General features: G+C 32.0%; 1 protein-coding gene across 17 annotated transcripts in view; it reads right to left on the bottom strand.

The window, feature by feature from the left end:
• The window catches only part of LOC145326750 (uncharacterized), an 83,420-nt gene that overhangs the window by 20,002 nt on the left and 36,264 nt on the right, over window positions 1-27,154 (bottom strand). For 16 of the 17 annotated variants that reach the window (XM_080170146.1, XM_080170149.1, XM_080170144.1 and 13 more), the window contains exons 19-33: window positions 25,072-25,131; window positions 24,514-24,612; window positions 24,214-24,319; window positions 23,561-23,658; window positions 20,957-21,016; window positions 20,039-20,166; window positions 19,458-19,522; window positions 18,163-18,229; window positions 16,086-16,170; window positions 9,826-9,918; window positions 7,390-7,459; window positions 5,902-5,959; window positions 1,921-1,994; window positions 1,387-1,440; window positions 263-313 (exon numbers count right to left, since the gene is read on the bottom strand). In XM_080170146.1, coding sequence (XP_080026272.1) covers window positions 263-313; window positions 1,387-1,440; window positions 1,921-1,994; window positions 5,902-5,959; window positions 7,390-7,459; window positions 9,826-9,918; window positions 16,086-16,170; window positions 18,163-18,229; window positions 19,458-19,522; window positions 20,039-20,166; window positions 20,957-21,016; window positions 23,561-23,658; window positions 24,214-24,319; window positions 24,514-24,612; window positions 25,072-25,131 — 1,168 coding nt within the window. Of the gene's footprint in view, window positions 1-262; window positions 314-1,386; window positions 1,441-1,920; window positions 1,995-5,901; window positions 5,960-7,389; window positions 7,460-9,825; window positions 9,919-16,085; window positions 16,171-18,162; window positions 18,230-19,457; window positions 19,523-20,038; window positions 20,171-20,956; window positions 21,017-23,560; window positions 23,659-24,213; window positions 24,320-24,513; window positions 24,613-25,071; window positions 25,132-27,154 lie in introns of all 17 variants that reach the window. The other variant, XM_080170152.1, reaches the window with a different exon arrangement.

A 27,154-nucleotide genomic window follows, 5' to 3' on the forward strand; every position in this document is an offset into this window, starting at 1 on the left:
CACATATTTAGTGAAAATTATCGTTCTACTACTATTTTTAAGCCTTAAAACACACACCTTTACGGATTTTACCCGCAACCTACTTTTTCCTTTTTTTTAACTGGTGGGGAGGGGGGGGGGGGGGGTTTGAAATTTTTTTGCACCAGGAGAAAAAATAAATCTGTGAATAATATACACAACACCCGTATACACTATATACTAGACATATAAGTTATCAAAATATTAGAACAAAGCTGAAAAAAAAATAATTTTAAATCATTACCTCTTTTTGTCCCCAAGCATTTAAAATCAATTTGGCACATTTGTCTCTATCCTAAAAATGAGAGGTAGTTTGATTGATAGCATATTTTAAAATTTTAATGCTTTCTCCATCGTTGCTAAATTAAATGGGTCATTTTTTCGCGTAATTCTCTAAAGTTGGGTGTTGGCTTGTAGTCAAATGCTCTTATTAAGTTAAACTGTTCCTAATTATTGACCATTTCATGTATATTGTATAAACATTTGGCTATTCGGAATTACGTGATAAAATGACCCTCTTACTACATCAATATTAGACATCTTGGATTTTTTTTTAATGTACGAAGCGCAAAATTATTACCCAAAGGTTTTTTTTATCACGTTTTCTTATTCGTTGAGTTATAATACTTTTTTTATACTTCTTATTAAAGTTTGATTAATTGGTTCATTAACTACGATTCAACCAATAATCATTATGTACAGAAGGGATATATTTAGTTAATCATCATTGGGTAGGACATCACTTTAGTGTCAATTGTCTTATCCCTTAAGATCCATGTGTTTATTTAATTTCAAAGGAGCAGTCGCTCTACAATTACATGTATTGGTTAATTTTGTCTTTTTTGAGCTTTGCATATTGATGTTGTCAGCCTTATTTAATTAAATGTGTATAGTAAAAGGAAAATAGCTCTATTAAACAGAAAGGAATATTTGAAAAAATTTTATCCGTGAAAATATAAAGTGTGTGCATTTTACTCTTTTAGTACATTATACTTGTTTATAAAATATTTGCAATTTAATGAAATTTTTCACATTTTCCCCTAGTAAACAGATTGTACATAATCCTTGTATAAAAGTCTGTACCGAAGAGTCTCTTTAACCGCTAAACCTATATGGTTCTCCTGTACAGTGTAGCTCCTCATAGGTCCTGGTAAGGTTGATAGCTATTTTGGGGGACAGTACCACTACCCTCTCAAGAGAAATATAAAAAAAAACAAATAAAATATTTTTAAATACCACTATGCTACTTACTTGACTTTCCTTCCTACAGGGGTGCCGAAAGTTTTTCTCATCAATACTACTAAAGAAAGTGGTCGACTTCCTCATTATAAGATATTGAATTTAAATTTCACCAAAAGTAATGTTGACCTGCACGGCTGCACAATGTAGGACAGAAAAATGCTTGCTCCAAATTTCTCCACCCTAAATAAAAAAAAAGAATATGACTGAATATGAAATTGCTCATTAAATTAGCAATCTCTATATATGTCAAAATGTTAAGAACCATGGGTAGCGTTTAAAATATGGGATACACCACGAGACCCTATCTTAGTATATCTCTAGACCAGCCTTAGTCAGTGATGTGCAAATTGCATGGTCAAGCTTCTTAAGACAACAAACCCTTTTATTGCACGATCTTTGTCTGGAAGTCCTAGCTGTGCATAGTATTGAGTTGCACCTATTTTGGCCCAATCCATTTTCCCTACTTAAACTATTTATGTCGTGCAGTGCAACTGACCTAACAGCATTTTTAACTTCACTAGTTATGACGCGGTGTCGGGCCTAGATTCGAACCTATTACCTTCCAGACAACTGGAGAAAGCGTTAGGCTACAGTAGCGGGTATATTGAAGTGATGGAAAGTTCGAGGCACAAAAATCTTGTCTCTGGAAACTATGAATACCTCAGCAAAGTTGAGAAGGCACCCCAGAGCACCATCTTGACCTGCAGAGGCGGCATAGTGCAGAGGGGTAAATCCTAAAAAAATATATATGTATTACCTTGCATTGTCAATAAAAGGTTTTACTCAATTATCTCTAAAATATAGGTAGAAGCATACTATTGTTTCTTTGTACCTCAGTCTACACGTGTACCACAGTGCGTATGACGGTGCTTTGACTTTAGTGTCAGAACCTAAATTGGGACATAGTGCATTTCATTACCATAGGTTAGGTAACTTTATTTCACTTTTCAATAAAATCTAAAATGCAGCCGTTTTTGAGAAAAATAGGTTTGAAAATTTCAAGTTCAATTTTCACCCACTAGAAGTTATCGCATAACCATGACAAGAAAAGCAAAGATTATTTATTTAAAATTTGGAACAGCTTTGTTTTTATAAAGTCTGTCATAAAACCTCTTTTATTTAAGGCTGAATTTCCGTGACCTTAGCAAAGCAACTGATAAAAATGGCCATAAATCAACTCACTTCAGGAGTGATTTTATGAAGAACTTTATAAAAGCAAACTTGTTCAAAATTTTAAATAAATAATCTTTGCTTTTCTTGTCATGGTTATGCGAAAACTTCTAGTGGGTGAAAATTGAACTTGAAATTTTCAAACCTATTTTTCTCAAAAACGGCTGCATTTTACCCGCAGAGTTAGTTATAAGGGGAAAATTTTTTGAAAAAAATAACATGGTCTCAAATGATTCCAAACTGCCTATTTCGGCGAGAATTTTTTTTGGCGGCGGTGGAAAACGTCGGTTTTCGGCGGGAGCGGCGGTCACCGATGATCTTAAAAGTAACTTTGGCTTAAATCCGAAATTAGCTCAATATAGCTCTAAGGGTTCTCGAGTAACCCCCCCCCCCCCCTGCCCAAATCATTGTAGTGCACATCCTCCTTTGATCAATATACGTTCTAAATAAAGAAATAAAAAACATTTACCATGAAACACATAAAAATACTGAGATTTGTTTTTACTCTAATTTAAAATATAGACGGATATTAATTTTCCTATTGATGTTTTTTTAAGGAAGGGGTGCAAATTGTAAATATCGTAATATAATATATGTAGAATGGACAACTAGAAAATGTTAAAAGATGAAACTATGTACTAGTAGGTATATAGCTCCCAAGATATAAATTAAAATAAATAACTGAATCGATTTCTTGAACAGTAAGTACAAAAAAAACAGTTTACCATAAAACATTTTGGTGCATTAAAAACTCAAGAATAGGGTATAAATATAAAGCGAAATTAATCTAAAACAAGGATGACAACATCCATAAGTAGCGAAGCTCAAAAATTATGTATGGATATCCGGAAAAAAATTAACTTTATGGCAGTTTCATAAAAAACACTAAACTAAAAAATCACGAAACATTGTACGATTTATAACGTGAAAATCTAGGAATCGATCTAGCAACTCAGCAAATTAGCTAATCTTAATGAAACTTTGTGGGGATAAGTAAATTGTGAACTTATTTAATCCTTAAAAATATCAGCCGTCTATCTCAGATAGAAGTAAATCATGAAAACCTAAAAATCTAGAAATCGAACTAGCACTCCAACCAATAAGCAAATCTCAATAAGACTTAATTAAAGTATGCAGAATATAAAAATATCAAATCCCTGAAAATTTCAGCCGTTATGTTGAATAGGAGATGAACATGAAAACTTAAAATGTAGGAATCGATCTAGCACCCCAAACAACTGACGAATCCCTGAAAATTTCGTTTCCCCCCTTTCTGTCTCAGACGGACAGACGGACAGACGGACGGACAGACAGACGGACGGACAGACAGACGGACGGACATTTCGAATTATAGAGTAGCTTCGCTACTAATATTAGGTCAGAAATTCTACTATGTATTGCCCCCAAACGAAAGCTGAAAAACACGTAGACGTAGAGGTTTCTTGATTTTTTTCGAATTGATTTCGTGGTTGGTATAAGCTGTTAACTACAAATTGTCGTTTAATTAAGACAAAAATAATTTTTAATCACTTGTCAACGAGATCTCTAAAACAATCAGCCCTCCCCTTGTTTTTAATTTAGAACCTTCATCTAATGATTTATTAGTCAATATTTTTGAGTTAAATAAAAACCTTTGGAAGAGTTTTTAAAAATATCACGCAATGTTTTTCGTTTCTTTCAACTGAAGAGAGTAGTTCCATGCAAGGACATCTAAGCTTTTTATTAAGAAAGATGGGGTAGTTCTTTTAGGGGTGGAGGTTGGTACATAAAATGGTGGAAATGTTTGAATCCAACAACCCCGATATTTTTATTTTTGTGTAAAGAAGCTACCCCCAAATTTGGATGTATGTGTGGGTGGGGGTGAAACCCTTTTATTCACCATACCCCCCCCCCCACATTAAATGTCCCTTCATGGTTGCATAACAAGTTAAAATGAAGACTACTTATTTATTTGTATTTAAAAAATTTGGCAAGAAATAGGACCAACAGTCGGAGTGTTTAGCGGTTTTCGACATATTCCCCTCCCCCCCCCCCCCCCATCGCTTATTAATACAACATTTGAGATATATACGAAGCAAAACAACTTGATGGAACTATATTTTTAATCATAAACGTGACTATGAACAATGATCATTAGAACCCACTTATTTTTTTCTTGATCTTTTTTCAATTAAGAATAAACTTATTTATCAATTAAATGATGATTGCACTGCACTTCTTATAACATAGTAAATAGATTAAAAAATTAGTGAAAACCCTTTGAAGACATACTTATCATTATCTATTAACAATAAAATGTTGGAGAACAACAAATCTACTTAATCAAAAATAAAATGATTTATTAGTAGACGAACAATAATTTTTTTGTGAATGCTATAGGTATCCTTGTCTCTAGTTAACAGGGAGGAGGGAGGGGGCATTGGACAATACACTGGTACACAAAGTTTATACACATGCTCTCTTATTTGTAGGTTAAAAAAAAACTACTGGTTCTTGTATTAAATCCTAATTGGGTGGTTTAAAACCAAAAGTGTCCAAACATTTTAACCAATAATTTCAATCTACACAAGAAATATATTTGGTCGTTCATCATAAGGATACATTTTTTACATTGCCTTATTTACTAAGTATATTTGCGATTACTTTTATTTAATGAAATCTTCCAATTTTTAACATGTACAAAACGGCCTGCTTAATTGCTTCAAGATCCATGTCAGATCTATATAGGAAATAAATGTCTATAAACGAGCTCAAGTTTTCCAAGGAATATATGATTAAAACTCATAGTGCTCCAATAATCCATAATAAACTCTCATTGCCCAGAACGATAAGACCCATTATTTTACTTTATTAAAAATAAATTCATTTTTTTCATTTCATGTTGCTATTTACCTTATATTGATGTATTTAATTTCTAATCATAAAAAAGAAAATTTAAATTTATAATATGATAAATTTAAGAAAACTATGTTTTAAAAGAATTCGATTGTGGCGACATTTTGTGTGTTCAAATATTAAACTAAAATTGTAATCATCATCATTAACCCTTTGGTGATGGTAATGTAAAGAAAAAAATATAATTTTAAAAAATCTTTTAAAATCATTTAAATTATTAAATATTTACTTTCTTTTAGATAGTAATGCCGGGTGAGGAAAATAGATTTATTGAGAAATAGATATGCGTATAGAAAACTAGCCAATAGGGAGATAATTATATCGAGCCAACTCTAGTCCTATAATATCCATGAAGTTACCAAGGGATGAGAGGGATAAGACATTGACAGATAATCCTCACTGATGATACACAAAATTATCCCTTCTGTGGTTGAAACGTTTGGAAACTCAACTAAATGAACCAACCAATCAAAATTCATTAAAGTCCCTAAGGTTGTTAAGACAATGAATAAGAAAACGTTATTATAAGACTTTGGGGACTAGTGTAATAAACAGTCCAACCCCCCTGGAAGTTACCTGAATTATCCGTCCACTTGACAGCAGAAGGCTCCAACTCCATAATGCTCAGCAGAGTCTACATACAAAAAAATACATACTTAAAAACCTGTGCCTTTTTGAACTTACAAGGGATTACTTTATTATTACAACTGAACATCTACTATAAAACTCACTTTGTCCGTTTTTTCTATCCACTATATCAAATTATTTTGTCATCCTTGTTTTCTTTATGTTTATCCAATTGTTTAGTTGTTTTTTTATTATTTTGTTCTTCTTTTATTTCAAAATCTCATTAAAAAGTGATTTCCAAACATCTCATAAAATTCAAAATCTATTTTCTTGGAAAAAGTTGCGAGGCTACTCTATAGTTTGCTTTGTCTGTTTTTCCGTCCGTCAGTCCGTAACCTAAAGGAAAATAATATTTTCTCGGTTGCAATACAAGATAGGGGGTTGATTTTGTTCCGAAGATTCACTATAAGCATCCAATATAAAACATAATAACGCAAATAAAAGGTTTTGTGTTTCTCCACCTTCTTATGGACGTTGCCTTCTTTGCTAATGTAATGAGCTAGGACTATGCGAATGAGAATATATGTGGAAGTTAAGGAACACCACTTCTCTAAACTAAAATGATATTCTAGTAATATAGTACAATATTTTATAAATTAAATTTAAAATAGCGTGGGGAGGATATTTAATGCAAGGTGTTAGGTTAAGCTTAAATTACTATAAAACAAGTGAAATAATACCATTCTACCATCATATAAAGTACATAGAAAGGTTTTTTTGTAGCTTAAGAATTCGATAACTGTTTAAGCAATTGATTTTTATTTTATATTAGAGGCTTCACATGAGTTTAAGGATGGCTTTACGCTACATTCTTATAGATTAAAGTTACGGTATGGTTATGGGATATTTTTCTTTCCGTCCTTCCACTTTAGATACAAATCCCCTAGATAATAAGGGTGCAACCGCGAGTTGAGTAAAAAATGAAAGCGGCTGTCAAGAAGAAGTCTGGCTGCCAATATCTACTATAGCAATTGTAAAAATTGTATTTCTATTAGTACGGACGGACCCAAGTTATTGAGTGGCTATAACTACTAAAAAGTTTATAAATGATAATCAATAAATAAATTAACTATTTTCAAGGTACTAGTGGTTTATCAGAAGAAATACTATTATACCTTCAAATTTCTCGTTTATCATATTTATCTTTATAATAATGCTTAATTTCTTGGATCGTATATAATTTTTTTTATGAACAGATGAATAGTTTCTCAATGGAAATTGTAGTTCAGGAGCGGGATAGTTTAACTTTAAAGTTACCTTAAATTGTCCCTTTGCGGCTGCTAGATGGCAGGCTGTTCTTACCTTAAATTGTCCCTTGGCGGCTGCTAGATGGCAGGCTGTTCTTACCTTAAATTGTCCCTTGGTGGCTGCTAGATGGCAGGCTGTTCTTACTTTGAATTGTCCCTTGGCGGCTGCCAGATAGCAGGCTGTTCTTACCTTGAATTGTCCCTTGGCGGCTGCTAGATGGCAGGCTGTTCGTCCCATCACATCTTTTGTCAATACACTCCTTTATAAAGAAAAAACAATAACAATTAAAATCAGAACATTTACCCCTAGAAACTCTTTACTTTCACATCTTAACAGGGATAAGACATTTCACGATAAAGAGGGAAGTCATTTTCTAGTAAATCCCGTAAAGGTGTGTGTTATAAGGCCTAAAAATAGTAGTAGAACGATAAGGTGCTCTATATAGTGGTATTCCCTATTGAATAGAACAATAGGGAATTTTTTTTTTTTTTTTGATAACCGTACCTGGAATATCTATCATAAGAAATTTCTATCAAACGCTTTGTTTGGCTCAAACTGACAAAAATTAAAAAAATATATAATTATAATAATAATGTTTTCTATAGGTACAAGGTAAAGGTTAAGAACAATCTATACCATTAAATAAAGGAAGAAGCCATTCTTTACAGGTTGTACGAGCAGTGAACATTAAAATGAAACTTTAACAAATCATTAATACAATGACTTAGTGAAACAAACCAACACAACAAGTTACATACAGACAATTTTGAAAACATTCAGATATACAATCTATATAAGAAGGTAAGAGATTCAAAGTGGAGGTTGCATGTCATATTCTTTCTTTGCTTGTTGTGTAGTATGTCATTTTTAGTTTCAAATCCTATTTTAAAGCCAGAATATTTTTTTTTATAATAAAGATTGACCAAAATATAGTTGAAAAACAAGTTAGTTTTTTGATAATGAAAGTTTAATTTACAGAAAAAAATGTTCTAAAATGTAGTTGTTCGCTGTAGTGAAATTGAAATGAAACAATGCACATTGAAACCTTCTACTTCAAAGCAAACAAACATTAAATTCCACAAACATAAAACTAATTTTTGTCACCTTGAATAAATCAACCTGTAAAGAATGGGTTCTTCCTTTATTTAATGGTATAGATTGTTCTTAACCTTTACCTTGTACCTATAGAAAACATTATTATTATAATTATATTTTTTTAAATTTTTGTCAGTTTGAGCCAAACAAAGCGTTTGATAGAAATTTCTTATTTTTTAAAGATATTCCAGGTACGGTTATCAAAAAAAAAAAAAAAATTTCCCTATTGTTCTATTCAATAGGGAATACAAATATATAGAGCATCTTATCGTTCTACTACTATTTTTAGGCCTTATAACACACACCTTTACGGGATTTACTAGAAAATGACTTCCCTCTTTATATTCATCTCAGCCTTGCGGAGCCGTTTGATTTTGGTGCGGCTCCGGCTCCTGCTCCGATCTAAAATCAAGAAAAACTTAACATATTTTTTTGGCAAGTCTATTTTTTACTTTTGAATGTTTTAAAAATTCAATTTTTAATAAAAATAAACTCGAAAAACTAGCATTTGCACACAACAAAACAGAGTTACCAAATTATAATTAATAAAAAATCTCTTTTTTAGCTAAAAAAGGAGCCGTTTTTTAACGAAAATAACGACTCAAGCTCCGGCAAAATATGCCGGCTCCGCGGCTCCACAACGCTGATTTATCCCCATTGATGATAAATAGAAATTCCCTTTTGACACTAACATTTCTCATGCCTTGTGGAAAAGCTCCTATTTTGTTTGTTTAAAAAGAAAAAAAAATGAGAATCTCTGGAAAATTAAATAAAATACTTTTAAGATGAATAAATCCAATATTAATTTTAAAATTACATAAAAATCCAATTAAATATTTCCGAGCAAATTTGCAAAATTAAAATTTAGAGATTAATAAGAAATTTTCGGGAAATTCCCTTTTATTTTATTCCTTTCAAAGACAGCAAATATTTGTTGTTGTCGTTATTACAATGTTTTGTTTTCTAATTAAAAATCATTTCCTAGTTCCTTCCACTTCAATCATAAAGCAAAACTATTTAATTTTGAGAAACTTATCTTTACCCTATGCGTGTGAGGTCTTATCCCTTTCCCTGCGAGACTCATTAACCTTAACTTAACCTAGCCTAACCTAAGCATACAAAAACAATTTTTCAATAATTTTGTTAGTGGTCCAAATGAGAAGTGAATAGATCCACTAACCAAATCACAGAGCAGAGGTGGATTCTTAAAAAAAAGTTTGCCCCACTAATCGCTTAATGGGGCAAAATTGTTTTCGTGATAAATCCACCAAAATCACATTAAAAATCTCAAAAAAATAAACAAAATCATAGAACATAAAATTTTATTTAATTTTTGTAGATTTTTTATGTGATATTGGAGGTTTTTTCACGAAAACAATTTTGCCCCACTAAGCGATTAGTGGGGCAAATTGTTTTTAAGAATCCACCTCAGGTATTTTACATTCGGATAAAATCAAAAAACGACTTGACTGTAAAAATATATTTTTTGCCGTCTGCCCTTGGAGCTGCGAGTCAATTCTAAATACTTACTTTCCGGCAGTCTCAATGATAAGTTCAGCCACTAGCTCTTTATCTGACAGAATGGCCCAGGTTAGGGCAGTTAGTCCACTTGAGTCTATACACCTAAAAAACAGATTATACCAGCAACGAAATTAATTTGGAAAAGTCACGAAACCTATCCGTAATTTTCAGCTGTCGTTGGGGGGCAACACCTGTCCCCCAAATATAATAATAGATTTTATTTCCCTTGTTGGCAATACCTTATTCCTGCTAATAAAAACAGCATTTTTACTACAGGGCCAACAATTTAGATTACCTATAGAATAATGATTTTTTAAAACCTAGATAAATAACACTGAGAGGTTTAGATTAGAATAATTTATATAGAATATTGATTTTTAAAACCTAGGAAAATTACACTGATGTTCAGGCGTAGTTCAAAAGAGTTTTCATGCTTAATTTTATGTCTTAGAATAGGTATGTCAATAAAGTTTTGTGCAAAACTTGTAATATTTGAATTTCAACACATTGTTGATTAAATTTTTTAATGTTACTTAACAAACCTAATGTAAAACAGAAGGAATGGATTCAATTTTTACCATACAATAATGTTAACATTATACCAAACAATGAAAATTTTCATCTAACCCTTGGAATCAAATATCAATGCATAAATCCAAGAGATTTATAGAGAGATTTGACCAAACTAAAGCAAGAAAATAAATCTTCTGACAGAACGATTTTATTTAATAGTACCTAATGTTTTTGAAATAGAACAACACTAAATTTAATTATAGATGTATAACGCAGACAGACTACTGGTTCCAATGGCGGGGACCTTTTTCTTCGGAATTGCTTTCTGCTCTTTTGTAGCGACATAGCTGTTTTAATATATCCGACGCTACCCAATTGAATTCGGAACAGGGTCCCCACCCCGTGAACATACAATTATTTAACCCCTGCCCCTTCTATCATTTTATTTTAATAGAACAACATTCGTTGTCACGTTGGGGTTCTATCATTATATTTCGGTTGGACTGTACAAGCTAACAGTATTCAAACTTTTCAAAAATAATTTTCATCTTACTACTCAAGTGGCAATAATGTTTATTATAATGGTGGGGGAGATATTAATTATCGTCTGTGGTCAGTGTCACAAATAACAAAATTGGGATTCTAAGTGATAAGACAATGAACTATATATTAACATACAGCCCCCAAATGATAAAAAACAACCCCTTCACTAAATTAAAATAATTGGTTGTAAAGTTTGAACATTTCTAGTTTGGAACCAATCAAAATACAGTGAAAGTACCAAAAGTTCTGGAGCCAACGAATAAAATGGCTATAAAACTTTGGGTATCAGTGTAATTTACAGTTACCTCCCTGGTTGAATCTGAAATAAAAAGGTATGCTAATGTCGTATGGGTGAGTTGCACCTGGACTGAACAGTCTACTTGTCAACTCAAGGCCAGACTCTTGGTCCTTCACCTCATACCCGTGGAACAGTAGATTACAGACAACCAATTCTCTGTGATGCACGACCTTTGTCTGAGAAGTCCTAACTGTGCATGGTAACGAGTTGTGCCTGTTTTGGGCCAAGGCATTCGCCCCACTCTAACTATTTACGTTGCGCATCTGACATAGTAACAGTGGGAACCATTTTTAACGTCTTTAGTTATGACGCGGTGTCGGACCGAGATTCGAACCTAACACCTTCCCGACGACGAGCGGATGCGCTAAGTGTTGAGCCACGGTCGCGGGTGAAATCAAAAGGTAACCAACCTACTTGTTTTTTCTTTAAATGAAAAAATAATAAAATATATATATAAGAGACAGAGAAAATTATAGACCAGAATGAGTTATTTGTATAGTAGAGGCGCAACTAAGAATTTAAACATTTGCTTTGTAAGGATTTATGGCATGCTAAGAAAAAGATTTTTTGCATAATTAAGTTTATGCGGATATATTGGCCAAGGTGTACATTTTTAGGGATTGGCAAACAAAATTGTACCAACATAAAGGCCTTATATGATGAGGGTGTATGTCCGCTAAGATCTCACAAACATCTGGACCATAGGAAACTTTAGTATTGGGTCAAGACAAGGTTTAATCTCTTTGTTGGGAAAGGGGGGCAACCATAAAAATACCCATACCAACTCAACAGCTCTAATCAGAAAGCCCTTAAGGGGTAGGGAGAAGCCTCAAGCAAAACTAAATTAAATATTGAAGTAGAAAGTGATATAACTTCGAGAAGGTGGACAATTAACATTTATATAACTTGTTTCAAAATAAGATTATCATTTCGTTAAAACCATATTTTATAATATAATGATAATATATAATCGATTAATTAAAAATATTGGCTTAATCCAACTTGGATTGTTTAAATTGATAATAGATATAGAAAAATATAAACACTTGAAAATAAGTATTTACATTTTAAGATATAAAATTCTACAATATATTTGATTTCATTGTGTTTATTATAAATCCTATGATGTAACCAATTAGAAGATCTATAATATTCCTAAGCTATAAAAGCTTTAATATCATTATATAAGTCAAACTGTTCCAATTAGACAAAACCTAATAAAAACATTTTGAAAGTGGAGCACTATATCCCCCCCCCTTTCCTTCCTTCCAAATAATTGGTGTCGTTAGTTTGCGTTTTTTTGTGCTATTTTGTTCGGAGGGGTAAAACACCTAACCCAAGGGTATAGTTCTTTTTTATCTTTCCACCCAGGGAGTTAGTGGGCATTGGGGTGTTTATTACACTAAAGAATTATAATGCCGTTTTCTTATTCGTTGGCCTTTCAACTTTGGGGCTTTTTTGAATTGTGATTGGTTAGTTTGTTCAGTTGAGTGTCCAAGCGTTATAAACAAATTTCAATCTACAGAAGGGGTAATGTTGTGTATCATCTTTAGGGATATAGTGCAATGTACATCAATTTATCGGCCATTGTCTTATCCCTTTAGAACCACTAACAACACATAAAACTCCTGCAGAGGGCCTAAAGGGCCAGAGTAGCCTTGATGACTTTTATTAAGTAACTATATTATACCTAAATCAACTTAACATAACCTATCTAATGGCTATTTCGCAAAAAAAAATAACCAATAGTTAGATTCAAGATTCTACTTAAATTATAATAATATATTGCAACTTATGTAAGAAAAAATTCAAGGTAAAGTTTAACTTGATTTCTTGACGGTTTTCCCCATTTTCTTTAACAACCAGGGATAATGGAATAAAATATTACCTAAGCAACTAGCAGATCCGCCACTAAAGACCTAGAGGGGAAATTGAAGAAAGGGGGAGGGGATATCAACCCTCTACTTTACATTTTAGTTTTAAAAAGAAAGAATAAGCACCTTTTTTTGAGGGAGAAGAGGGCATTTTTCCAGAACCGATTTCTCTTGGGAGGGTAGAGGTACACTCCCCTTGAATAGTTATTCACCTATCCTGAACCTTTAAGGATCTTCACATATAGAAGAACCATTTCAGTCCAGTGGTTAGCAAAATCCTCCGGTACATACATACAGACATCCTGTAATTTTTGTTAGGTTAAAGGTTCATTATACCATGTGATACAAAGTTTAAACAACATTAGTTTTCATGGAAACTTAAGTAATAAGCATTTTCGAAATTATAAAATAAGATTCATATTTTTCCTTACCTTAAGACAATTAAACCTAAATGTTTTGACATGTTCTATAGTAGTTAACATATTGTAAATTCTGGCAATTTTCGTAATTTAATCTAGTCATAAACAATGCAATTACTAATTAAATCTCTTATGTTGTACGACTAAAACGTCCCAATACCTCTGATAAAAGCATATAGTCAAAAGTTTAGCAAAGATGATTAAGTCCAGGGGGAATAAGAATTCAAATCAAATTTACCAACAACCTGGATGGGCAGGTTTCAGGGATATTAGGGGATAAGACAATGGATGATAAATTACAATTTATAAAATCAACCCTTCTCAATTTCAAATTATTGGTAGAAAAGTTTGGACATAATAAGGTTAGTACAAATAATATTCACTAAATATGTGTATTTCTTATTGAAAAGAACTACAGACAATTTTTTTTTTTAAAGTTAACATAAATTTTTATCGTTCTACTACTGTTTTTAACTTATAACATATAACCTTTACGGATTTTACCTGAAACCTACCTCTCCATTTCTTACTTTTGCTTTAAATTTTTAAAATTATTTTAAACACTAAATTAATATATTTATTTTATGTAAAGGTTGTCTTTGAAGTCCTTAATTAATAATAATGCTTAAGAATAAATAAAAACATATTTTGTAAGAAATAAATTTTTTTTGGTTTGTAACATTACTTCTTTGTGTTCTAGGCTTGTTCATACCTATATTTTTCAACAAACCCCCTTTTTTATATTTTACTCTTTTTTTCAAATATAAAATGCTTCAAAATCCCTTTCGCCATATTTTAAACTAGCGGCTACGCCCCTAGATGCCTCTAGGGGCACTGACATGTCGTTGACGTAAGATATTTAGGTAGTTAATGAGAAGTATAAAAGTATTATATAAAGAAACAAAGTTTGTTTGTGGTTTCGTTTAGTTCCTGCGAACAAATAAAGTATTCCTCTTATGGAAAACTATAAGGTCAAATAGTATGATTGTATGCTATTTCACTAAGAATCTAAGACTTGGAATGGTTTAGGCTATTTTACTGCCCTCTCTTATCTTTATACTGAGGGAGCAGCCGTAACAAACATAACTACGCCAATTGCAGGTATTTTTTTCTCCATCAGGGACAAGGGAAAGTGATTCTGACAAACAATTATAAGTGAAAATTTCCCCACAACACTTCCTTTTTTCCTCCATACTCACTTCCCTTAAGTTACAGAAGAAAACAAGTTTTACGCCAAGTGGCATACCACAAAATATCAAAATTTTCAGCAATTTCAAATGGAATTATTTTGCTGAATTACAGCACCTTTTTCCATAAAAGTACTAAGAAAAGATTATACAGGGTCATTCAAGAGAAATGATTTTTTTAAAAACTTAATTATGCATAGAAAATCAAACAATTATGTAAAATGCTTTATATATTTGGAAAACCTATTATGAGACATTTATGTTTCAAATATTTGAAAATGATTATTTCAACAAATTATGCCTTAAAAACCGGTTTTTCCAAAGGCCTTTTTTTGAAGATTTATTAATTTAAAGGTTGTAAAAAAAATGTGCACCTTTTTGAAATTCAAATTGCGCAGCTTGTGTTAATAGTAGAAAAATGTTATGCATATCGTTAGAATCATCATAAGCTCTGTTTTTTTAATATATATAAAAATCATTCCTGTGCTACGTATAGTAAAGGAGCTACGAGGTAAAATGTTCCAATTTCTTAAAACTTTTCAACCTTTTTCTCAATTTTTTCAACGTAGCTCCTAAACTAAAAATAGCACAAAAACGAGTCTTATATTTTCAAAAAATAGAGCTTATGACGATTCCAACGATATGCGCAACATTTTTCTACTATTAACACAAGCCAAGCAATTTTAATTTTAAAAATGTGTGTATTTTTTGCACACCCTTTAAATCCATAAATCTTCTAAAAAGAGGCCTTTGGAAAAACCGGTTTTTAGGGCATAATTTGTTGAAACAGCCAATTTTAAATATTTAAGACATAAATGTCTCATAATAGGTTTTCCAAATATATAAAGCATTTTACATAATTGTTTGATTTTCTATGCATAATTAAGTTTTAAAAAAAATCATTTCTCTTGAATGACCCTGTATGTAAGAGTGTTTTTGTCTGTCAAATAATAAAGTTGATTTACCAAGTTTCTTAATAAAACTTATATCCGTATTGCAACATATGCTTAGGAATAAGAGGGATTTTCGCTACAAAAATTAACCAATAAAAAGTAAAAGAAAGATGAGTTTGTTTCAATATAGTGAGTTTTAACATTATTACATTTAATTTGCACTAGCAGTTTTCTACTAGTCAAGTCAATTTTATCTCCAAGTACCCAATCCTTTATGTTCCTTCAGTTGTCAATAGTTTTTAGGGCAAAAAATACACATCTCAGTTACTTTGTTCTGTTGGCAACAAATATTTACATTTTTACATAAATATATTTTCTTTGTTACATAAAAATCTATTTTCGGACTACTAAAATTAAAATAGATCTATCTTAATTGTACTTTAAAACCAAATGTGTCATGAGGTTAATGAGATTTTCAGCTACAGACAGACAACCCTCTTCTTTTACATAAGGATGTATACAAGCTTATTTTGTGTTATTACCTGGGGTTTGCTTTTGACTTAAGGAGCAGTCTAACGGCCTCAAGTTGACCTTCACAGCTAGCCAACATCAGACAGGTCATTCCATCTAAATTATAAAATTACATGGATGCCTCGCTTTTTAAACATTTTGAAGTACAATTAAGGACCTTTTTAGTACTTATTGACTCAAGGTATTATTGTAAAAATTTGTAATATGAAAAAAATGTTTTGTTAGAAAACTGAATGTAAAAATGGATTTAATATATCTATGGATATTATGACAGGTGAAAAATTGTCGTCAATTTGGCTTGCTAACATGGAACTGATTTATTGGTCGGTTCATTCATCCAGAAGGATAGGAGGGAATGGAGTAAAGTGGGAATCGTTATTTTAGCCCGCTACGTGTTTCACTTTAATAGAGAAAATGAAAATCTGGTGAAGGATCCAAGAAACAATATATCAATTAATGTAAAATATCTATTACCATGCTTCTTAGAATTGAGAAGGAAAGAGGATTAAAAAAGAACTGTAAACGGATTATTTAACTTACAACACTTTGGGGAAACATCCAATAAATAAGTAGTGGAGATAATTTATCTACCTCCCTCCTTTTTTTGACATTTATAGAAGTGCCTTTAATTTTTACTGAGTGAATGCATAGAGAAAAAGCTTAATTTTTGGGACACTATCAGCGGTAATGACTAAAATTCACATAAAAAGCCTTTAGTTAAAGTAAAAGAACTACAGAATAACTATAATAGAATATTACCTAGTTACTTCGTGCCTAGCCTCAAAAGGAGGGGTAAAAAAAGGAAAGTACAACCAATTCGATCCAGTATTTTCAAACAAAAAAGCTTCTTGTTTTATATTATAGGATAGTGGCTTCAATTTGGCTATCGGTTTTGCGGGTTAAGTCTTGTATCCGTTTTTTATTTTTAAGTTTTAAAAAGTAAAAAAAAGGGGAGGGGGGGGGGAGGGTAAATGTTCGTAGATATGCAGCTATATACATGGCAAGGTAATAGGATTAAAACATTTGCACGATATCATTACCTTTTTAAAAATACCTACAATCTATTTTTATACATAACATGAAATGAATAGCGCATTAAAATTGAATCAAAACGTTTTTGTAGCCGGTTAAGCACGTGGCACACGAACAGGAATGGATTCAATATAGAGATAGTGCTCTGATAACTTATCAGGGGTGTATATTCTACATGGAATCCCATGCTAAGGTGGGGAGGGGGGGGGGGGGAGATGAAAAATATGTAGAGGGTAAAATGAAAAAGAAGTAAACTTAAAGCATCAGAAATTTTGTTTAAATCGGACCAAAAACACCAAGGGGGAGAGTGAAACATTTTTTACATCAGGAGAAAAAAGAATCTTGTGCAGAGTATACACCCTTCTAACAATATACAACTAAAGGACAGAAAAACAGCAAAAAAACATTCTGGGACCTATGTGAAGCGGTTAGCAAGATCATAACGGACAAACAAAAAAACCTTGCTACATAAGGGGGGGTTTTTTAATGCAACCATCTCGTAATCAGTGAGCAAATGACACTTAGAATTCGAATTTCGATCTGAACTTTTGCATGAGTAATCCTTGGTAGGTATATTTTCCCTAAATCGAACAAAAAGTTGGATAAGAAACGGCTAGCGGCTCAGCCGTTCAGCCGTTTTTTGCCTATTTTCAGGGTAAATCCATCATCAATTACGTAGGAATCGACTTTTTAAAACATATTTTTGGTTTAATTTATGTTAAATGATAGCAATAACCAATTTTAAAACTTCTAGTACCAACAGCTACCGTCTAGAACCGTTTGATAGCGTTTTGGAGTAGAAAAGAGTATTATGTTGAGAGAGGTTTCGTGACTAATTTGCAGTATAAATATATAAAAAAATGGCAAAATAGCTGAGCCGCCAGCCGTTAGCCGTTACTTTTCCAACTTTTTGTTCGATTTAGGGAAAATAGACCTACCAAGGATTACTCATGCAAAATTATAGATGGAAATTCGAATTCTAAGTGCCATTTGCTCACTGATTACGAGATGGTTGCATTAAAAACCCCCCCCTTTTATAGAAGGATGAATAAATACCTTTATCTTTTACATCAATAGAAGATGGTTCTGTGAGCAAAAATCTTTCAAGCACTTCAACATGACCCTAAAAACATTCAATTTAAGAAACGGATAATTTTGTACATAAGGAAAGTAATGTTTAAAGGGTCTGTCATTTACACATCCGGCAAAAATACAGTAGATGTATATTCGTAAATGCATTAAAAAAGTATGGATGTATTTATGAAAAACTAAATTTTAGCTGAATAAATAACAATTATATTGAACTCCTGGCAAACTTACATCCAACATAATTTATACTCTTAATAATACATCCATGACTGGCAAAAATACACTCAGAACTGGCATTTATACATCCTTAGAATCTTAATGTTAAAAAATAATTCAAATTAAAAAGAAAAGAATTTTATAGACTTTTAGGAAAGACATATTACATTTTCGTTAAATATCGTTTTTTAAAAGCGAAGCTTTCCTATAATTAGGGTCGGTCCGTCCGTACGTCCGTAACGGATAGCTTTTTTCGTTAATTTAGGCATATTAAAATTGTCCTATCAAACTTTGCATGGTGATTCCTTTAGTATTTAGAAAGCGTAGCAACTCTATAATCACTACTAAAAATTTCGTACGTCAATTTTAAACATGTTGATTTTTTTACTTTTTTAACAACAAATTTTTAAGTGAATCATCCTATTGATCTGAACTTTGGTATATATTGATTCCTGGGACAACAACTGGGAGCAAAGCAACTCTATAATTAAGTCCTAAAAATGTAAGTATGTCCATGAACATTATCCTGTATCAAGCAGTTTTTCAACAAATTCACTTACAATTTTGCTTTGACTCTTATACATTTTTATTCTGATTATTCAGTTCTGACACTATACAAGTGTTATTGTCCGTTTGTCCTACCGTTTCAGTGCTTCGCTTTTATGGATGTTGTCATCCTTGTTTTTATTATATCAATTTGTCTGTAATATAAAAAATATCATTTCACACCATAAAGTAAAGTATTCTAAAGTCCAAATTCATCAGTATCAAATGCAGAGAGAGAGAGGGGGGGACAAGGGACTGTTTATTACACTAGTCCCAAAAGTTTTATAAAGGCGTTTTCTTATTCGTAGACTTAACAACCTTGAGACTTTCGTAAATTTTGTTGCATGATTCATTAAGCTGAGTTTTCAAACGTATCAACCAATAATTTTAATCTACACAAGTGGTACCTACATCAATTTATCGGCAATTGTCTTATCCCTTTAAATCCCTGGTCAAACAGCTGTCAAACTCTTTACTAAAGTCAAAACAACACTAATTACCTTTTCTGCAGCTACGTGAATAGAATTTCTTCTCTTTTCTCCACACGTTGCGCGAACTTGACAACCTAAATATAATTCAAAATTAAGCCTTAAAAGCCCTAATTTTGACAGGTTAAAGCCAATATCAAATAGATAAAAAGCTTGTAATGTTACCTACCCTAGTTGGTATGTCAATTGAAATGTTTGACTCTGAGAAGTGAAATGTCTTAGCTCAAAATATGATTTATAGCGTTGACAAAAAATTCTTGTTATGGTGGTTTGTGATCAAGATAAATCAGTCCTGCAAATATTGAGCCTAACCCGTACTAATAAATTGATAAGTATTTGCTTTCTGTTCTTTTTTTAATTGACTTGGCTGTGTTAATATTTCTGACGATAATGGCTGATATTAAACGTCCCAGTTGAAAGTCGGTACAGGGTCCCCAGCCCGTGGACATACAGTTATTCAACCCACGCCCCCTCTATTCTTTTACTCATACCCCGTACATTAAATTATCACCCAATGGCAAAGTTGCTGTGCTAATATACGTCCAAGGGAGAGGAAAGGTTAAAGGAGCCGGTTTTTGCTTAAATGAACAAACCTTGATCTACGAGAATGCCACAAGTCTCAAGATGTCCCATAGCCGCCGCCAGGTATAAAGGAGTCCTGCTTGCAGAATCCTGCAGGTCACATGACTCCACCAGCTCAGCTAGTAACATCAATGCCTCACTGATATCAAAATCATTATGATATTTTTACTAAATTGCGGAATGGGAGTTTTGAGGGTGAACGAATAACCAGAAAAGCAAGACATGTTATACTTTCATATTTTATTTTGGATCATCTATTCTAACCCTGCTAATAAAGTGTATGGTTACACGGCCAAACATATTGCAAACAAATAACCCTTTATTTGCACAACCTTAGTTTGTAAGTTCTAATTCTGTGTATAGTAAAGAATTGCGCCTGTTTGTTTAGGACAAAGGCATTCCCTCTAATTTAATAAAAATAATTTTGTGCATACGACATAATAGCTACTAGAAAACCCGCGGCCGTGGCTCAACTCGTAGCGCATTCGCTCGTCGTCACCGCATCATAACTAAAAACGTTAAAAATTGTTCCTACTGGCGCTATGTCTGATGCGCGATATAAATAGTCAAGAGTAGGAGGAATGCCTTGGGCCAAAACAGGCGCAACTCATTACCATGCACAGTTAGAAGTTCTCAGACTAAGGTCGTGCAATCAAAGGGTTGGTTTTCTGGTGGGTGTTCATAACCTTAGGCGATTGAGCGCGTTACATTGCAATTTAAAATGCAGAGTATTTTCAGAGGTGACGAGGAGAGGACATATACCTAAAGCGTTACCACGCCCCTAGAGTTAAATAGCTACTAAAAACCCTTATACTAATGTGGCAGTTAAGGGCCAAATTTTTTAACAATCCAATAAGAATAACAATTATTAAATTTCTATGGTTACATCACATTCTTATGCTTCGAAATAATTATAAATAATGATTTTCCTGTGTCCGTGTAGAGCAGCTAAATGAATGGCAGTTGTCCAACCATCTTTCTTAGTTTCCCTTAATAATAACAACAATTTAATAAACCATCAATTATCATTTAGTAAAAAATTTATATCATTTCGTCTGTCTATAAATGTGAAAATAAAACACAAAGTCAGATAGTGTTACTTTTATTTATGAAAGGGATATTAACTTAAGTAAGTATCTCATACCATCTTATCTCATCTGATAACTTTAAAAAAACAAATATTAGAATTGTTGACTGTATATATAAATCTAAGGGGTAGTCGCACGAAATGCATTTAAACTTGTATTTTTGTAATACAACATTATATATGTTAGATGGTATTCTTGTAACTTATGCTTGCAATCAAACTTGTAAAATGCAACTATACTTTTAGATAGTTTTAGATTTTATAAATCAATTCTAATAGTACATATTTGGTTTATTAAAAATAGAAATTTGGATGTACCTAATCACCATAATTAAAAAATCTTTGAATGAAAGAATCCTTAGAAAATCTAGGTATTATTTCTATTTCCAACGCATTTATTTAATTAAAAAAAACAACGTAGATGATTTTAAGCGGAGCTTCTATACATATACAAGTTTACAACTGTATGCATCGGTCTGACGGTCTATTTTATTTATCTATTTCCCTTTCTCTTCATGAAGGGGAGGGTACATTGGGCTGTTTATTACACTCGTCCCAGAATTTTTAATTTAATCGTTAAATTAACAACTTCAATGACTTTCATTGAATTGGATTGATTAATAAATTAAGTGTAATTGTATACATCATCAATGGGAATGTACATCAATTTACTGGCTACTGTCTAGTCCCTTCAAATCTTACTTTTTTATATATTTTTCTTCACAATCATTTAATATTATTATTTAAATGATTGTTCCATCGGCAATTCCAAAATACAAAAATTAAATTTACTACCCATATTTACATTTATTTGATGATTTGTTAAAATTTAGGTTTGTGATTAAAAATCGTTAGTTGAATAGAAAAAATATGGAAGTAAATGTGTTTGTGTTTTATAAAATGGATTCAAAAAAAAGAGATAATAAGATTAAAAGATAGAAAACGTTGATCCTAAAATAAGACTATTTTCATAACTAAAACACATAATTCGCCTATTTAATAAACAAAGTTTCATAAGATGTGATTTGATATTTCAGATATTTGATGATTGTTAATTTAGAATGATTAGATGGAACTAATATTAAAAAACCTTGTAGCAGGATTCCTGTAATACTGAGGTAAAACAAATAGATGTATCTCTATAAATATCAATAAGAAGTCTAATCGTATTAAAAAGATAGGAATTTTATTTTAAATGACATTTCCTGATACGGTTAGCAAAGAATAATTGTCTTTATATCAAATTTATGTAATAATTGTAGGTAAACAATTTTCTTCAATCATATAAACAGAGTCACGTTAAAGTTCTGACTGTCTTCATCCTTTTAATCCTTATTTTTGAACTCTAAATAGTACACAAAAGCGAAATATTATTGAGTAAATTTTTAATGTTAGTTTGTCAGACTGTTTTACTTTTAATCCTTGTTTTTCAACACTTATAGTACAATACAAACGTATTATTATTGAGTGGAGAAAGAATATTAAAAACGCTTTAGTTAATTAGAAACATTTATGTGATGATTGCATGAAAGTAAGGATTTACCAAGAATATATAATTGAAGTGGCTATAAAGATATGAGAAGTCAATAAATACAAATCTCTATATATTAAACCGATTCGATTTTTAGTTAATTTGGTCACGTAAAGTCTGTCACAAGGCTTTTCTTACAATCTATAAAAACTACGCCCATAGAGGCCTCTAGCGGCACTAGAGAGGTGGTAGGTTTCTTTCAGTTCAGCGATTACTTTTATACAGTGTGTTTTTTATGAGAACTTTTTTGAAAGCAATTTTATCCCACTTATAGTTATCAGAATTCTATGATTAATGGCTTATTTTCTTCGTTTTTTAATGCAATTAATAAAACAACAAAAACTATTTAAGTTTTTATTTAAAATCTAAAATTCAAAACTTAGGTGTCAACATCTAAAAATGGTTTTAGCGCATTTTTCTTATGCTCAAATATTCAACTTTTTGCAAGAATGGCTGCTAAACACTTCAAAGTTGAGATATAGGACTAAAATGTATAGAGATACTATTAGGGACATGTACTAGGACATATCAAAGTTTGAAGGCCATATCTCAAACAGAGAGGGAGTACTGGCCACTAAAAGTGGACTACAGAAAATCCAATTTTTTTCCTGCAAGGGCTAGAAGATTTAGGCATAAGAATAAGATTTAGGCATTTTTAGATGTTGACACCTATGTTTTGAATTTTAGATTTTACTGTACTTTTTAAATAAAATCTAAAATTTTTTTGTGGTGTTCTATTAATTGCATTAAAAAAAGAAGAAAAGAAGCCATTAATTTCTTTTTAAAAAGTTCTCCTAAAAAAACACACTGTATCCTATTGTAAAAATATTTTAGGTTTCGGAAATTCAAAGGTGTTACAGAAACTATCAGCAAATCTCTGTGTAAGCACCTACGAATGCAATGCTAAAAAGTTACCTTGATTTAATAAGGACACTTGGTTCGCATAGTTTGATAATATGTTGTATGGCCACCCAGTTTCCACTCAGGCTTGCATGGTGAAGCACATTGTAACCCTAAACAATATAATTTAGTTTTCATGGCTGCTATATTTAAAAGGCTTCTGAAATTGTATTTGTAGATACCACAGTCCGTTATAAATTATTTTGTCCAACCAAATAGGAAATGTGACATACTAGGTAACTATGAGATAGGCTTCATATTTTTTTCTTCTGAAGATCCCTCATGCATCCAAACATGTCGGTTAGTCTGTATGTCACACAGTTTATAAAAATTGGGAAAGTAAAAATCAGGAATAAGGTATAACCGACAAGCAAAATAAATAAATATTTGGGGGGCAGATGGAAAGTTCGTCAATCGTACTATGTGTTGCCCCCCCCCACCCCCCCACCCTCGACAGCTGAAAATATGTAGGCTGGGTAAAAATATGATTTAGAAGGTATATTTGAGACAAGATTCTGAAACTTCTTGTTAGATTAGTTGGTCAATAAAGAACATATTCTAAAACTCATTTGTCTATTTTATTTTTGATATTTAATAAAGATAATGTTTTTGTATGTTTCCCAAGTAAAGTTGTAATTTTAATTTGTTATATATCTTAACAACTTCACCTTATCATTGTGAATATTGATATCAGCATTGTGTTCCAGTAGAAGCTGCAGGCAGGTTCCAGAATTATCATGCTGACCAGCCAGGTGTAGAGCAGTCATACCTGACCTATACAGTAGATGAGATAAAACATAAAAAGTAAAATAAAGAGAAAGAAAGAAAAATAGATAGCGAGGGAGGTAGCCAAAATTAAGATCTAAATAAAAAAAAAATACTTTAATTATGCCAAACCCCGCGCAGTGCATTATTAAAAGACAGAAACGAACCCTTATGGAAATGCTAACCTACTAAAGATTTCTAACCTGTCTTGAGCATTGATGTTACATCCAGCAGACAATAGGCTCTGAAGGCATGTTATACTTGCTGCGGTACTGGCATAGTGAGTTCCTAATCTCCCCTCACTAAAAAATAGATTCATTTTACTCAATGTGTGTGTGCTAAACTGTTGAGGGTGAGTAAAATAGCAAAAGACGGCTGATCACACTGATTACGAGGTTTTTGCATTAAAACACCCTCCCCCCCCCCCTTTAATTTACCAATTGCAATTATACTTAAGATTCTTTAAATAGACCATGGAAGGACAATATCATCCCATTATATAAAATAGTATTTGTTTGTATGTAGCTGAAGATTTCGATAACTAATAAAGAAATTGGGTCCCCCGTTTTGTGAAGCTTCATACAGGTTCTAAGATGGTTTCAGGCTACTAATTTTCTTATATATGTCTTAGGGATGATTTTAGGCAATTAAACTGTGCTTCATCTCCTAGATGCTAAAGATGCAGTATCTATTTTTGACATATAGACACTTATAAACGTATAATCTCTAGTTTTAAAGTAGCTACGCTTTTTTAGACTTACTTATCCTGAAGTTTGAAATCCGCTCCACAGCTAAGAAGATACTCGACACATTCAATACTGCCTGCTTAACAACAGGAAGAACAATTTAAAAACTTTTAGAGATTCAATGTAAAATACAGGGATCTTGATATACATCCCCAATAATGAAAACAAAATTACCCCCTCTTTGACTTAAAATCATCGATTGATAAATATAAACCCACAAATCAAAATTCAATAAAGTTCTTAAGTTTTTGACCCAACGAATATGATACCACAAACAACCCTTTGGATACCAACGCAATTTACAATCCAATTTCTTATCCATCCCTAGTAAAAAGAGAAAATAATAAAAAACTACCTACAAATCCTTTTTTGGGCAGCAAAAATAAATTATTTTGAGAAAGAATATTTTTAAAAATGTTATGTATGTATTCTCTTTCTGGTATCTTTCCCTGCAAAAACATATATTTGAATTTTGTGAAGTTAAAATGTAAGAACTTTTTCTTGACTAAAACTTTACCTAGTAAAGCCTGAAATTAAATTCCTTGGTTTTAATCTATTCCCCCTTCCTATCTTATTATATTGGTTTAAACAAAATTATTAAATTTTACCTACCTATTTTATTTATTTCTATAATGTTTACTAACGGATACGCCCCTAGTTGCATCTAGTGGCACTTTAAATGTTTTTTTACATTTTTTTGTGATTTCTCTTATGAGGGTCATGGTACCCTTCCCACAATAGTTATAAACTTTCCCGGGACCTATGAGAAGCTGTTAAGGAAAACCTGATCAGTTCAGCGGTTAGCGAGATCCTACGGTACAAACATACAAACACACAGACAAACATTCTGTTACTTTATAATAACTTAAAGATGATAATTTTGAAAAAAATTCTAAAACATTCTGGGATCCTTAGAGGTAAGACAATGGACGACAAATTGATTTACGCCCACAATTCTGATAAGCAAAATTCTACTTTATGTAATTTTTTATTGAAAGCTTGGACACTGTTAGTTTGTACAAACCAATCAAATAAACTTCAAATGTATAAGCAAACAAGTGAAAAAAACTTTTGTTAGAAAACTTTGGGTAACAGAATAATACAGATTTTAGTAACAGATAATTTTAAACAATATTTTTACTTTTTCTACCATTTTTTAAGTTTGAAAGGCACAGCATGAATAACATTTGTAAGTTGTGTAAAAGTTAGTTCCATTACTGGTATTCGTACGTGTTCATCAAAAAAAGCATACTTAATGAAAAATTAATTTATTTAATACACAAAATTTCTACAGATATATGTGGGATCTTACGGAATAAGACAATGGACGATAAATGAATGTACTATACAACCCCAACTATGATGAACATAATAACCCATCTGTAATTCAAGGTCATTGGTGAAATATATGAACATTGAACACTGTATTGAAATATCTAATACCCCCCCCCCCCCGCCCCAATTTCTGTACATAATAGAAAAATATTGTTTACATAGATGGATGGCATTTGAAAGATTATATTTGTAGTTCAATCTTCGTCTTGGAACGATCCCTTTACATAAATCCTTTAATCCTTCAATTGTTTCCATAGAAAACCTAATTTCCTCCAACAAATAGACATAATATATTTGGATGATCCATCTGACCTCATTTTTCGTCAAACTTTTTTTTAAAGAGAAAACCCTTGTTACTTTTTTTGTTACTAGCGGTTACGCCCCTAGAGGCCTCTAGGGGCACTTGAGGAGGAGAGAGTCGAATTTAATAACCCAATTTCTTATTTTAGATTTTAAAAGAAAAAGTAAAAAAAATTTTTTTGGGGGGAGGGGTAGGTTTCATTTTTTTTTTTTTGGGGGGGGGGGTTGGTGGTGTCCCGCCCCCCAAGAAAATAGGTATAAACCTTTCCGGGACCAATAAGAAGCTACCCTGTTAAGGAGAACTTAATCGATTAAGCGGTTAGCGAGATCCTTCGGTACAAACATACAAACACACAGACAAACAAACATCAAGCTACTTTGTATTATAGATATACGAGATACGGCAGGCATTATATGCTACGATATTTTTCGACGATATAATTTTGGGAAAGCTAGCTTTATT

This window comes from Acartia tonsa, chromosome 8, assembly GCF_053477335.1.
Source record: "Acartia tonsa isolate MP-2025a chromosome 8, ASM5347733v1, whole genome shotgun sequence".
Classification (NCBI taxonomy): Eukaryota; Metazoa; Arthropoda; class Copepoda; order Calanoida; family Acartiidae; genus Acartia; species Acartia tonsa.